At 42.9% G+C, this 15746-nt stretch overlaps 1 protein-coding gene across 1 annotated transcript in view; it reads left to right on the top strand.

Moving 5' to 3' along the window:
* Positions 1-13800, top strand: part of LOC138963458 (aquaporin-4-like) — a 15131-nt gene extending 1331 nt beyond the window's left edge. The window contains exons 2-6 of the mRNA XM_070335386.1: positions 4847-5071; positions 5601-5778; positions 6335-6519; positions 8544-8624; positions 11219-13800. Coding sequence (XP_070191487.1) covers positions 4883-5071; positions 5601-5778; positions 6335-6519; positions 8544-8624; positions 11219-11422 — 837 coding nt within the window. The 5' untranslated portion in view covers positions 4847-4882 and the 3' untranslated portion in view covers positions 11423-13800. The remainder of the gene's footprint in view (positions 1-4846; positions 5072-5600; positions 5779-6334; positions 6520-8543; positions 8625-11218) is intronic.
* Positions 13801-15746: the final 1946 nt, after the last annotated feature.

Genomic DNA, 15746 nt, shown 5'->3' with positions numbered 1-15746 from the left:
CTAATTTCCGTGCCATCTCTGCTCTTAAGAGAGATGTATATCACTGCACAAAGCCGATCTTCACCCACCTATATGTGACCCTCCACCACGAAATGAGTCGCATGTCACCTTTGCATGATTTTCATATTTGTACATTTTCCTGAAGAGTTTGTTATGCTCTATCCAGTGGTGAAAACCGTTTTAGAAAAGAGCGAAAACTGTTTGAGTTATAAGCCTGTGACTAAGGTGACCCTCCCACTGTTACCAGACACTCCCCGGACTTATATTAAGCCCAGCGCAGAACCGCGCGAGATGACATGCGACTCATTTCGTGGTGGAGGGTCACATATTCCCATCGAATCCCCTTCTCTAGCCTCTTCAACAGGAAGCAGCACGGAGCAAGAACCTTCTGTTGTTCTGCACCACCACTCTGGAACTCTCTTCCTTTCTCTGTCAGACACTGCACCTCTCTCAGCTCTTTCAAATAACAGTTGAAAACTTTCTTTTTCACACAATACTACACCAACCCGGCCTAATGTCTTTTCCATTCCATTTCTGCACGTACTCCTCTCCCACAGGGTTGGCATGATTGTTGAAAGTGTTCGCTGGGTATAGTGTGTATAGCATATATGAATATTGTGTGAACAGTAAGGGAAAGTCGCCAATCCCGGAACTTGGAACACCTCAATATGCGATCAACGGGGAACAATTCATGAACAATGTTTTGCAGAAATGTCTAGTGACATTCCTTGATATTATTCCAGCAAAAAAAAATGACTACCGGGGCACAAAAAAAAAAAGGGTACGTTTTTTAAACTTTTCTTCCTTCTTCTTCTTATTTCTACCGTCTACAATTCGTATTATTACTCTTTATCTATATACGTTCACGTAAAATGTTGATTGCTGTGATAAACCTTCATAGATTTGCAATAACTTGAACGGAAAAAAGATTTGAAACGTCACTTGTATCCAACAGAAAAACGCGAAATCCATGCAGGTGCCATGCGGCAATGATGGAACACATAAGAGAGGCAAACATGGAACAGTGTTCCAGCTTTGCCGCATTCTGTTCCATCTTACCCTCATCAAACAATGAACAGAACACTGCTGTTTTATTCACGTATTCAATTCTCTTTTCGGTTTTGTTGTGTTTTTCCTTTCTATAAGTTTTATTGAATGATTGATTGATTTATTTGGAAGTATTATGAGACCCGAACGGCGGTGGTTACCAGAAGAAATGGGCTGCGCTTGGTCTGCAGTGAAAAACGGAGATATGGGTTTGCGTTGCGCATCAAGAGCATATGGTGTTACTGTCACAACTCTTAAAAGTCATTTAGAAGGAAACAAACAAATTTGCAAAAGAAGAAGTAAAGTTCACAGGAAGACCTTCTACATTAACACCAGAGATAGAACAAGAACTAATCAATAGCATTCTTGAAGCTGAAATAAATTTGCCAACGTCACCCCCATCGTTGTTTTGTACACTATACATGGAGATTCTGGTCATTATGATTGCTTGGTGTCAGCAGCAAATGTAAGCTTACCTGCTGCTGATGTCCTGCAACGCACAACCACAAGCTCGTCGAAGAGATCATCACGAAAAAAGCAATCTTCTCCTTACGATTGTGACAGGGGAGGCTGCCGCTCCTTTCACAGCAGACTCTGCACCCGAGTTGTTGGCCTTTAAGTCAACACCCGTGGTTTGTGGAAATCTGTTTGTGATGGGGTCTGGTAGTTTCCGATTGTCTGTATGTTCATGGAAACCTTCGGGTTTGCATAACAGTTTTTATAGGGCTAAGAAATTAGCCCTAACATTTTCAATCCTGTTTGATTGCACTTCGCCTCCCGAGGTGATCGTAGTGTTTCGGCACTCGGTTACATCTGGCGCTGCGAGCAGGGTTGGGACTCGGCATGATATGTTCAGGTAATGGCATAATATGACCACTGAACATGTTCGTGCTGTTCCCATTCTGCGAACTTGGGATGGACAGTGGTCCCCCGGTTCGGAACTTCGGGACGAAGTTTATTTCAAACGGGGGCGATTGTGACAGGGGAGGCTCCCGCTCCTTTCACAGCAGACTCTGCACCCGAGTTGTTGGCCTTTAAGTCAACACCCGTGGTTTGTGGAAATCTGTTTGTGATGGGGTCTGGTAGTTTCCGATTGTCTGTATGTTCATGGAAACCTTCGGGTTTGCATAACAGTTTTTATAGGGCTAAGAAATTAGCCCTAACATTTATTTTCAATCCTGTTTGATTGCACTTCGCCTCCCGAGGTGATCGTAGTGTTTCGGCACACGGTTACATCTGGCGCTGCGAGCAGGGTTGGGACTCGGCATGATATGTTCAGGTAATGGCATAATATGACCACTGAACATGTTCGTGCTGTTCCCATTCTGCGAACTTGGGATGGACAGTGGTCCCCCGGTTCGGAACTTCGGGACGAAGTTTATTTCAAACGGGGGCGATTGTGACAGGGGAGGCTCCCGCTCCTTTCACAGCAGACTCTGCACCCGAGTTGTTGGCCTTTAAGTCAACACCCGTGGTTTGTGGAAATCTGTTTGTGATGGGGTCTGGTAGTTTCCGATTGTCTGTATGTTCATGGAAACCTTCGGGTTTGCATAACAGTTTTTATAGGGCTAAGAAATTAGCCCTAACATTTTCAATCCTGTTTGATTGCACTTCGCCTCCCGATGTGATCGTAGTGTTTCGGCACTCGGTTACACAAGCAAAAGCTGGATATTTCACTTGCAAAAAGGCGTGCAGGTCAACAGAAAAGAGGAAAGAATGAAGCTACAAAATCTTCTGCTCAGAGAAACAAGAGGGGAATATCTTCTGATCAGAGGGAAAAAAGGAGAACATTCTCGACGATGCGTTCTATCCCGGGGGAAAGCACTTGGTACTGCTTCATGTGTGGCACCAACTCCCCTGAGAACATGATACAGTGCCAGAGGTGCACACAGTGGGCACACGAGGACTGCGCTGACAGCAGCGGACAAAAGGACTTCGAAATCTATACTTAGCAATTTTTGTGTGTCTGCAAAATCAGTTCTTAAATCTGTTCTTAGTTATTTGCTTTGAGACTTTATGCGTAATGATTTTTACATTTAGTCAATTGGGCAGGTTGCCCTTTTATATCTATTTGTCAACAGAAGAGGGGTACAAATGAAGCTGCGACATTTCGTGGTACTGCTTCATGTGTGGCACCAACTCCCCTGAGGATATGTAAAAGTGCCAGAAGTACATACAGTAATCACACGATGACTGCGCTGACAGTAGAAGACAAAGGACGTTGTCTGCGAAATCGGTTCTTTGCCTATTTTTTCCTCTTTTTTTAAGGTTTTGTTTTTTAGTCCTTTTTAGTGATCGACAAGAAGAAGAAGAAAGACCTAGCCCTTATTTATCTTTTTGTTTTACATTTAAGGCTTAAATTGTTATCCGATTTGTTATTTCCTTGGTCAAAATCAAAATATGATGTTGAAAAAAAGACATTTACATAAAATGGCTTAATCAAAATGTTATGACGTATTTATTTATCTTGTGTGTGTGGCAATGTGTGCTTGTTTGTGTGTGAATGAGAGTGTGTGGGTGTATATGTGTGTGTGTGAGACACAGACAGAGCTAGAAAGAGAGTCAGGGTGTGTTTGTTTGTGTTCCGAGTTTGACAACACAGTGTTCCACTTTACACACCCATGCGTCCAACCTGGAACAAATGCAGACATTTTTATTATGATCAGTCTGATGAGTTGCGTGACTTTTATTTTATTTTATGTGGTTCCTTTATTTACTGATAGAGTCTAGTATGTGACAATATAAAGAACGCTTTGCAATATCCATTTTTTTTGTCTGGTACGGCTGTTTCTCCTCAACTCTTCCAGGTTTAGCGACTTTCCCCTACATTTGGTGATTTTTGTCCGTATGGTTAATTGTTTTATGTAGGTTGTACATTCTGTATATGTTCTTTTGTAAAGGGCTTGGAGCCATAGGTTAGGCACTTAAAAATGTCCAGTTATTATTATTATTATTACTATTCCTCAAAATGTCTCTTCTGTTTTTCCAATGAGCTTTCACGATACACCACATCCCCATCCCGTGCGTTCAGCCTGTTGGTTGGTTTCTGGTAGTTATTACACCCCCGGTATAGGGGTGTGTATAGGATTCGGTCGATGTGTTTGTTTGTTTGTTTGTGTGTTTGTGTTCGCATATAGATCTCAAGAATGAACGGACCGATCGTCACCAAACTTGGTGAACAGGTTCTATACATTCCTGAGACGGTCCTTACAAAAATTGGGACCAGTCAAACACACGGTTAGGGAGTTATTGGTGGATTAAGATTCTACAAGGACTTATAGAGGGACATATTAATGGTCAAAGGGAAATAACCTTCTCAGTTGGTGGCAGTGAGAATGGTAAGGACGGGGGTGTTTTTCCTACCTCGGAGGAATTTCTTGTTGTTTTTGGAGGTCACGGTTCGTAGAGTAACGTGTGTATTGATACACTGTCTGGCGAAATGAAACAAATGTGACCCTCCACCACGAAATGAGTCGCATGTCACCTTTGCATGATTTTCATATTTTTACATTTTCCTAAAGAGTTTTTTATGCTCTATCCAGTGGTGAAACCCGTTTTAGAAAAGAGCGAAAACTGTTTGAGTTATAAGCCTGTGACTAAGGTGACCCTCACACTGTTACAAGACACTGCCCGGACTTATATTGAGCCTAGCGCAGAACCGCGCGAGGTGACATGCGACTCATTTCGTGGTGGAGGGTCACAAATTTGTTAATCTGTTTGAGAAAAAAAAAAGTCTGCATGATTGATTCACTGAGTGAGCCATCGGTGGACTGGTTCATTCACTTTACTCTTTCTCCAGTTGTGTGCAGCCTACCATCACCACTAGCCCTCTACCATGACTATGGAAGAGGTAATCGGCCTGAGGGAGATGAAGACACCTATCTTCTACAGGCGACTCGTGGCAGAATTTTTGGGTACCGCCATCTTGGTAGTCTTTGGCTGTGGTTCCGCCTTGACGGTTAACCCGCCGCTGGCTCCGACCGTCATCTCCATAGCGGTTGCTTTTGGACTCACTGTTGCAACGGTATGTACATGTAGTGTGTGGTGATGTGTAAGGGGAGGGGGACGGGCGGGGGGACGGGGAGGGGTGGTGGTATTAGAGTAGGGAAGAGACAGTAGGAAGAGAGATGGGAAGAGACTCAATGCAAAATTATCTATGGTAGTGAGAGCTGAATAGGTTGACTGGTCAAGTTTAATTGGTTGGTTAGTTGGTTGGTTGGATTTTTGGTTGGTTGGTTGTTGTTGGTGGTGGTGGTGGTGGTGTTGGTGGTGGTGTTACTGTAACTGTTACTGTTGTTGATGTTGCTGCTGCTGCTGCTGTTGCTTTTGCTGTTGATGTTGACCCTGAAACCTTAAAACTGTGTCTTAACCAAATGTCACCAGCTGTGCTGTGGTTGACGTGAATGTAATGGTCCGATACCTAGGAAAAAACACCAATACTTTCTCTTGGCTGAAGGTAACTGACACAGCTAGGGGCGATGCATACACGCCGCTTGCAATTCTTGGCCTGAAAACACTTTACACTTATTACCCCTGATGTTGAATGTCTACAGGTGATCTGGAGCTTAGGCAACGTCAGCGGCGCTCACATCAACCCAGCTGTGTCCGTGGCCATGTTCGCCACCCGCAAGATCTCTCTCACGCGCTGCGTGGCCTACATCATCGTGCAATGTCTGGGGGGCATCGTCGGGGGCTACTTCTTGTGGGGGGTCACGCCCTCGCATAGGAGAGGTATGTTCTGAGTAAACCGTTTTTGGTGAATAGATTTTCAGTGACACAACCGTCGAATGCTGCAGAAGAAGGTCAAAAGATTGTATTTTATTTCAGTTGCGTATTGGACAGGTGTGTCTGTTCTGGGTTTCTCCATTTCCGGTTAATTCATTTAATGCTTATGAAATTTCAGCATTGGAGCGTTATCTAGCGTATGTTCTGGGTGTCACCATTACTGGGCAATATATTTTAATTCGTGTAACCATACGATATCGTTCCATTGCCGCGAAATTCGAATCGCTTCCTCCCAGTGGAAAACTATGGCAAAAACACGAGTCGCACTGCCCGTGTGCGTACGACGCGCCGCTTGATACTACCTTGACTGTTTCTACCCCACAACTATACTTCAGGACAGCAAGTATCAAACGGCGCGGCAAAACTCAACTTAAGTAGAGTATAGAGTATAGAGTTTGTTCTATGTAGAGTTTCCAGAGAAACTCTCCTGAAGTCCACTTTCGGCAGGTTTTCAGAACCTCTACCTATGTCTTGTTTTCTAAATTCTCAGTTTTATTTGCAGGTACACTAGGTGTGACACTGGTGGCGGACGAAATCACCGTTTGGCAAGGCCTGGTGGTGGAAATCATCGCCACGTTTGTACTGGTGCTGGCCATCTTCGCCTCAGTGGACTCCAAGCGCACTGACCACAGTGGCTCTACCGCCCTCAGCATTGGCCTCGTGGTCACCATGGACATTCCTTGGGCGGTCAGTGACGTGTGTGTGTGTGTGTGTGTGTGTGTGTGTGCGTGCGTGCATGCTTGTGTGTGTGCGTGTGGTGAGTGTGTTTGTGTGTGTGTGTGCATGTGTGTGTGTGTGAACGCGTGTGTGTGTGTGTGTGTGTTTATGTGTGTGTGTGTGTGTGCGTGTGTGTTTGTGTGTGTCGTTTTTTAATTGAAGTGTTTTCTTCTACTTCTTCTTCTACGTTCGCAGACTGCGACTCCCTCGTATGCTTTTAGGCACGAGTCGGCTTTTACGTATATGGCCGCCCACCCCCCTCCCACCATGTAGGCAGCCATACTCCAATTCCGTTGAATTCATGCTGGGAGGAGATAAAGATGGATATTTTATTATATCAATCAGTGGACTGATCAGTACAATGTTCAGAAAAATCACCAACCTTTACCCACCAGGCGCGACTGGGATTCGAACTCCGAACCTCCCACATGGAAAGCCGACATCCTGACCACTAGGCTACGCGCCCGTCTAAAGAGTGTCTAATATTGGCGATGGTGATAGTGGTGGTAGCGATTTCAGCGCTCTCATGCAGCGACCTATTGCTAACTATGGACGTTCCTTGGACGGTGAATCCTTTGTTGATTTCGTGGCGATTGATATATTCTGTTGTGGGATGACTGTGTCCATCGTTGATGTTGATGTTGATGGTGATGGTGATGATAGCGATGATGCAGTGGTTACAGGGTTACACTACAGTCATGGTTGATCTCATGGTCATCCTGGGAATACTGTGGACGATGAGTTACTTCTTGAAGTATGTCGATAGGGGATCTAATCAAGTTGTCGCGAACTGCTGTGTGCGAACGAGGGTTAAATTAGCTTCGGCGTTTAATTGTTGTTGTTGATGATGGTCTCACACACACACACACGCACGCACACACGCATACACACACACACTCACGCACGCACGCACGCACACACGCACACACGTACGCACACACCCACCCACTAACACACACAGACACACACACACACACACCCCCCCTCCACAAACACACACACACATTCACACACATACACACACGAGTGCGCGTGGAAAGACAGAGACTCAAAAAGAGACAGACAGACAGACAGACAAACAGACAGACAAACAGACAGACAGACAGACAGACAGACAGACAGACAGACAGAGAGTAGCAAGAGAAATAGAGGCAGAGAGAGACAGACAGGCAGAGACAGACAGACAGGCAGACGGAGAGAGAGACACAGAGAGAGCTTCAGATTTTTTTTATCGAGCAAAGTGGGCTTTGTTCCTTTGTGTCTTTTTAACGTTTCTATGTTAGTAAACTTGCACTAAAGCAAGTATGTATCGAAAAGTCGAGAGAAGAGGAGTCGTTGAGTCCGACCTACTGACGGTAGTGTGACATGAATGAAATACCTCGTTCCAATCGCAGAATTGAAAATGGAGAAGGACACCCCAAACCGTTTCGGCCTTTGTCAAAAGTTGCTTCTCATTTTTTATCTTGACAGGCAGGGATTTACGTTTTAAGCTACGGGATTCGCTTCATGTTTTACCAGATTTAGACACAAAAGAGTATTGTTATGTGAGTGCTTTTGGCGGCAATGAATACTTTCAGCCTGACCTCACTGCGATATTCTTTTACACCGTGAAGGTCAACTTTTTTTGCGACAAGGCATTCAGCATTTTCGAAAGAAGATGACATTTGAAACGGAACCGCATTCTTGAAAATGAGTGACAACACGGGAAATAAAAACAGTATTAAATGACAAACAACCTAGTTGAATAACCTTACAAGAAAAGAGTGGAGGTAACATTAACGATGGAATGTAAACAAAATGTTCTTGTCAGAATTTCTTTTTCTTTTTTCGTTTGTTTATTTTTTCGTTTGTTTGTTTGTTTGATTGTTTGTTTGTTTGTTTGTATGATTGTTTCATTCAAATTGTGTACGAAAGAAAGAATATATTTTTACACTGCATTACTTGAACGTATGTTTTATTTGTTACTTATTTATTTATTTATGTTCCCAAATCAGATTCAGTACACGGGAGCGAGCATGAACCCTGCACGCAGCCTTGGCCCCTGTGTTCCCACTGGACTATGGCAAGAGCACTGGGTGAGTCAACTTTGTACACTGAGAAAAAATCTAGTTGTACGCCCTCACGGCAAAGCCATTAGGGGCATGTTCCCGGGTTTTACCCCGACATTAGATGAGATACACAATTAAGTGTATGCGTGTTTAGGTGGTATCACCCATATGCACTTATGGCAAACTGACCGAGGTCTTTTACGTACCACTGTGGTGACACGGGGGTGTGACATGGATACCGGCTCTGAGTCTGCACATAAAGTTGACCCGTGTCCGGCCGGGTCCGGATCTGAACACGCGACCCTAGGATCACAAAGTCTAGTGCCCTACCATCTGAGCTAACCCATTTGTACACTGCTGTTTTGTTGTTGATTTATACTGATTGTTGTTGAAGTCGTTGCCCTTTGCAATAGCACCTTCAAGTCTCTGTTTCTGTACACCTCACTGACTGACCAAGTACCAAGCAGATACAACAGAACACAAGTCGCTTGAAGCGATATAAAAACATTTAGTCAATCTGTTGGCCTGAAACTAAAAGACACACACACACACACACACACACACACACACACACACACACACACACACACACACACACACACACACACACACACACACACACACAAAGCTCAGCTAACACCGAGACTACATGAACTAAACCCGAAGACTAAGACGGGTCCAGCTCGACTCCGCTAAGCATGCAAACCTAGTGCCTAATTAACCTATTTTCTTTCATTTTGAGTACATTTTTAGAGTAATCATGGCATATCTTATATATGAAGTCTTATATCGCGCGCGTATCTCCAGACTCGGACTCAAGGCGCAGGGATCTATTTATGCCGTGTGAGATGGAATTTTTTACACAATACATCACGCAACATCATATCTTTTCTTCGTGTACACTACATTGGGGTGTGCACGTTAAAGATCCCACGATTGACAAAAGGGTCTTTCCTGGCAAAATTGGTCAGGCATAGATAAAAAATTTCCACCAAAATACCCGTGTGACTTGGAATAATAGGCCGTGAAAAGTAGGATATGCGCCGAAATGGCTGCGATCTGCTAGTCGATGTGAATGCGTGATGTATTGTTTAAAAAAAAAATCCATCTCACACGGCATAAATAGATCCCTGCGCCTTGAGTCCGAGTCCGGAGATACGCGCGCGATATAAGACTTCATATAACATATCTAATATCTTTTTGGATTCAGGAAATGATAAAGAGGAAGATGGAATCTTTCATGGGTCGATTACTAACATTTTAGTTTTAAGACTTTTGAGATGTTTAAGGAGTAGTTTGATTAAAACAATGAGAGCGTTACAGTTAATATTCGATTTCCTACACGAAAGCCTACCTTTCTGCGTTCTCTCTCGTTCTCTTCGTGTGTGCTGGGAGGGTCGTTTCGGTTCATGAAAGCCGATCTCAATTTATTGTTTTCCATTTCTCTTCAATGGTACTGGTTGAGTCCCATCGATTCATGAGACATTTTCCACAGAACACTCTACCTCTGACTCAAGAAGAAGAGGAAACCCCCAAGGCAACAGAGAAACCAGGCATCCAGATCTGCACCAGTGTTCCACATGTTACCTCAGGAGAAGATCAGAATGACACAGCTCGACAGGCACTCACCTTAGCCCTGATCGACGAACAGTACCCAAAAGAGGCGTGGATCCATGTATACACCGATGGATCAGCAACTAACGCCGTGCTCAATGGAGGTGCAGGCATTCTCATCCAGTTCCCTGGGGGACATACAGCTACATCCAGCGTTGCCACTGGCAAACACTGCACAAACTATAAAGCAGAAGCAGAAGCTCTCATGCAGGCCGCCTCCTTGGTTCAGGACTCCGCAGACCCTTGCTACCAAGTTGTCTTCCTCTCGGACGCCCTTTCAGTCCTTCAGGCCCTAGAGAACGACAAACTCCCACAGCTGGCCAAAGCATTACAGATGGTCAGACAAACCAGAAGAGTTGTCCTCCAGTGGATACCAGCACACTGTGGGATACCAGGAAATGAAAGGGCAGATGAGCTGGCGAAAGAAGGAGCCGTGGAAGACCAACCTGAAAACAGTGTCAGCTTTAGTGAGCAGAAGACAATCATCAAGGCATTGATGAGGCCAAGGACAAACAGAGATGACTACCACACAATGTCCAGAGAGCAGCAAGTCAACCTCATCAGGCTGCGTACTGGCCACAACAGGCTCAATGCTCACATGAACCGAAAGTTCAAGCTGGCGCCATCACCAACCTGTGCCTGCGGTCAAGAAGACCAAACAGCGGAACACATCTTACAGCGATGTCCCTTACTAGATGAGGAACGAAAAGAAGTGTGGCCGTCACCAACTCCCTTGCAGACCAAACTATACGGCAGTCGACAGGAGTTGGAGAAAACAACAACATTTATCACCAGTGCTGGACTGATTGTGTAACCTCTGCGAACGCCAAGAAGAAGAAGATGAGACATTTTTTTCTCCCTTCCTCTTCAAGTGCACTGGGTGGGTTTTATCCATTCAGGAAAACCACCTCTTCATTAATTTTCTCCGTTTCTCTTCAGATGTACAGGATGAATCCCAAAGATTCACGAAAGCCCATTTTCACTCATTGTTTTGCGTTTCTCTTCAGGTGTTCTGGGTGGGTCCAATCCTGGGCGCGCTTGTGGCGGGACTGCTGTATGAGTATGTCTTCGCCCAGCGACATCAGCAGGAAGCCGGACAGAGGGTGCAGAGGCATAAGGTTGACCCTAGCGTCAGGGACGACAAGCCTAATCACGGTCATCTTTACATCCACGGAAAGGATACCCGGCAATGTACTCTCCCAGAAATTTAGTGACTGTTTTCCTTTGCGTCTTGAATCAAATTATCAAATGGGTTTCTATGAAACTCAGTGCATTTACTGTATTTTTGACAATTAATTACATCCACGGAAAGGGCACCCGGCAATGTAGTCTCCCAGAAATGTAGTGACTTGTTTTCCTTTTTGTCTTGAATCAAATTATCAAATGGGTTTCTATGAAACTTAGTGCATTTACTGTATGTAAGAAGATCTTTACATCCACGGAAAGGACACCCGCTAATGCACTCTCCAAAAACATTAGTGATTGTTTCCCCTCGTTTCTCGAGTCTTTTAGTTGTTTAAGGATCAAATGGGTTTCTATGAAACTCACTCCATTTACTGTTTTTTGACACGTCTTTACATCAACGGAAAGGGTACCCGCCAATGTACTCTCCAAAAACATTAGTGAATTTTTTCCCATCGTTTCTAGAGTGATTTAGTTGTAATCAAATGATCAAATGGGTTTCTATGAAACTCAGTGCATTTACTTAATTTTTGACAATTCTTTACATCCACGGAAAGGTCATCTTACAATGTACTCTCCCAGAAATGTAGTGACTTTTTTCCCTTTGTGTCTTGAATCAAATTATCAAATGGGTTTCTATTAAACTTAGTGCATTTACTGTATTTTTGAAGATCTTTACATCCACGCAAAGGACACCCGCCAATGTACTCTCCGAAAACGTTAGTGAATTTTTCTCCTCGTTTCTCGAGTGTTTTAGTTGTTTAAGGATCAAATGGGTTTCTATGAAACTCACTGCATTTACTGTTTTTTGACACGTCTTTACATCAACGGAAAGGTTACCCGCCAATGTACTCTCCCAGAAATTTAGTGAATTTTTTTCCCCTCGTTTCTCGAGTGATTTAGTTGTTATCAAATGATCAAATGGGTTTCTATAAAACTCAATGCATTTACTTAATTCTTTACATCCACGGATATGGCACCCGTCAATGTACTCTCCCAGAAATGCACTGACTGTTTTCCTTTGTATCTTGAGTATTTTAGTTGTAATCAAATGATCAAAGAGGTTTCTATGGAACTCAGCGCATTTTCTTTATTTTTATTTGTACAATTCTAAACATCCACAGAAATGGCACCCACCAATCTACTCTCCTAGAAATGTAGTGACTGTTTTCCACCTTGTTTCTTGAGTGTTTTAGATGAAAGTTGTTACGATCAAATGGGTTTCTATGAAACTCAGTGCATTTACTGTATTTTTGACAATTCTTTACATCAACGATAAGGGCCCCCATCAATGTACTATCCCAGAAATATAGTGACTTTTTTCCCTTGTTGCTTGAGACATTTAGCTGTAATCAAATAATCAAATGGTTTTCTATGAAACTCAGTGCATTTACATTAGTTTTGACAATTCTTTACATCAACAAAAATGGCACCCACCAATGTACTCTCCCAGAAATGTAGTGACGTTTTTCTCTTGTTTCTCGAGTGTTTTAGTTGTAATCAAATGATCAAATGGGTTTCTATGAAACTCAGTGCATTTATTGTATTTTTGACAATTCTTTACGTAAACGGAAATGGCACCCACCAGTGTACTCTCCTACTGTAGAAATTAAGTGAGAGGGGGGAGAGGGGAGGGATATAAGTGTTCAAGTTCATTTTTTTCATTATTAAATGAACTTCTATTGAACTCGCTGCATTTACTGTGAACAGCATGGAACTCAATGATCGAACTGTACTGTGATAATCTTATTTCAACGTTCTTTTTTTTAGGGTGGGGTGAGAATCTATACAATTTTGTTGCTGTTCATATTTTCAGTATAAAATGAGTTTCTTTAACAATCAATACATAATCTGCATTTTTTACAATGTTTGTATTAGTCGGTTGAGTTTTGTTTTCATTGTTTTGTTTGTCGGTTGTTAGTATATTTCTATAGTTTTTTTGTTATTTTGTTATTTTTCATTTTGGTGTGTGTGTGTGTTTTTGTTTTTGTGTGGTTTTTTTTGTAATTGATTGTGTGTGTTTTTTTAAAGTAATTTTTTGTATCTTATCATTCATTTTCCCCTTTTTTTAAAACTTTTTTGTTTTGTTGATTTTTACTTTTATTGAGGATAGTGAGGGATGAGGGGGACACAAGTCCATATTTCCTTTATCAAATGAGTTCCTATGAAACTCAATACATGTGTACAACAGAAATACTCATTCTTGTGAAGTACCACGCTATACGGTTGTTGTTGTTGTTGTTGTTGATTTAGGATGTGTTTTATATGCTCCATATAACTAGTATTATCTCACTTCAAAAGTCATACATCATTGCAACTGCAAAAATGATGTCAGGTGTAAGTGTTAATCACGTTGTTTACAACCCTTGTTTAACCGGATGGGACTATAAAAACATTCCTAAGTTTGCTTGCTTGTTTGTGTGTTTGTGTGTTTGTGTTTTTTGTGTGTGTGTTGCTTCCTTTTTTCTGCTTTAATGTGTGTGTGTGTGTGTGTGTGTGTGTGTGTGTGTGTGTGTGTGTGTGTGTGTGTGTGTGTGTGTGTGTGTGTGTGAGTGTGTGTGTGTGTGTGTGTGTGCGATCGGGCGAGCTTGCGTATATGTGAGTGTGTGTATGTGTGCGTGTGTGTGATCGGGCGAGCGTGCGTATGTGTGAGTGTGTGTGTGTGTGTATGTGTGCGTGCGTGCCACTGTGGTGTATTGTTTGCTGACGAATTCCAAAAATAACTCTGTCGGGTTTGTATGGGTTCTGAAAGAGTGAATACCCTTGCTTTTTACTCGGATAAACATCGGAGGGACCAATCACTAGCGAGGGGTGTGTCGGAAGCACGTGAACAGGACAACGTGTGAATTATTTGTCCGAGGACAAAACAAGGGCATTCACTCGTTCACAACCCATACAAATCCGACAGAGTTATTTCCGAAAATCTCTTTTTAAGCAGGCTTATAAAACTAGTGTGTAACAATAAATAATATCCCACTTTGCACAGGAAGCGGTCGGGCTGTTGATATTGTGCATGTATCTAATTTTTTTTTTTTTTTTTTTTTTTTTTGCTTAACGCCCAGCCGACCACGAAGGGCCATATCAGGGCGGTATGTATCTAAGTAAAATGATGATGTTGTCCCGTGTAGAAAGCCTGAAAAGATCATTGGTGACGAACATGACCGCTCGCGCGAGAAAGAATTGTACCTTTGCAAGTATATTTACTGCAACGTGAAGCGGGTTTCGACAGGGGTTGGCTCCGCGCGTGAAGCAAACCGTGAGCTGTAGTGACAAGCACTTTTCATCAAGAGAACAAGACAACAAGAATTTATTCCGCCATAATAGCATTACAGCCATTGGTATTTGTCCTGGTGTGGAAACACTCATACATTCATACACTCCTTGCATAAAGTCAAAAGAACCGGCACGGTTGGCCTAGTGGTAAGGCGTCCGCCCCGTGATCGGGAGGTCGTGGGTTCGAACCCCGGCCGGGTCATACCTAAGACTTTAAAATTGGCAATCTAGTGGCTGCTCCGCCTGACGTCTGGCATTATGGGGTTAGTGCTAGGACTGGTTGGTCCGGTGTCAGAATAATGTGACTGGGTGAGACATGAAGCCTGTGCTGCGACTTACTGTCTTGTGTGTGGCGCACGTTATATGTCAAAGCAGCACCGCCCTGATATGACCCTTCGTGGTCGGCTGGGCGTTAAGCAAACAAACAAACAAACAAGTCGTATAAACCAACTCATGTCCAACATAGGCACTTAGACCTGAAATTTCACTTTTGAAAGTCAAAAGACTAACAATCGGTGAAGTGGGTGACCAGTATAATTATGTACAGTTTGTCTAATAATTATTGAGAATTAATATATCTCAAAACCAAGAGGACGGATTTTTATGAAAATTGGTTTCCACATTTTTGAGAGCATTTGCTTGTGTCGTTTTCTCCGATTTTTGATAACGCTATTTGATGACGTCGTATTTGCCCGTTTGTAAAGGTTAAGGCGGCACCGTCACGGCCTCATTTTAAAATCAATTTATTTTGAATTTTTTGTCACACGCCCTTCGACCCTGTCCGGACTATAGGATTGCACTTCAGCTTGGTACCATAACAATTGTTTATGTAATGTGCAATCAAAATTTTGCCGCTATATTCGCTTTTTTTTTTTTTTTTTTTAACAAATCGGACTTTAAATCAGTGTTCGACTGTCATCGTTTCGTGGCAGGAGTGTCGTTTTGGCTTCTGTGCTTGACTGAATGGTTAATCACGCTTCAGCGTTCTTTTTATATTTAGTCAAGTTTTTTTATATTTAGTCAAGTTTTGACTAAATATTTTAACATCGAGGGGGAATCGAAACGAGGGTCGTGGTGTAT

Source organism: Littorina saxatilis, linkage group LG1, assembly GCF_037325665.1.
Source record: "Littorina saxatilis isolate snail1 linkage group LG1, US_GU_Lsax_2.0, whole genome shotgun sequence".
In the NCBI taxonomy this organism is placed as follows: Eukaryota; Metazoa; Mollusca; class Gastropoda; order Littorinimorpha; family Littorinidae; genus Littorina; species Littorina saxatilis.
This window is presented reverse-complemented; position numbering and strand designations above follow the sequence as displayed.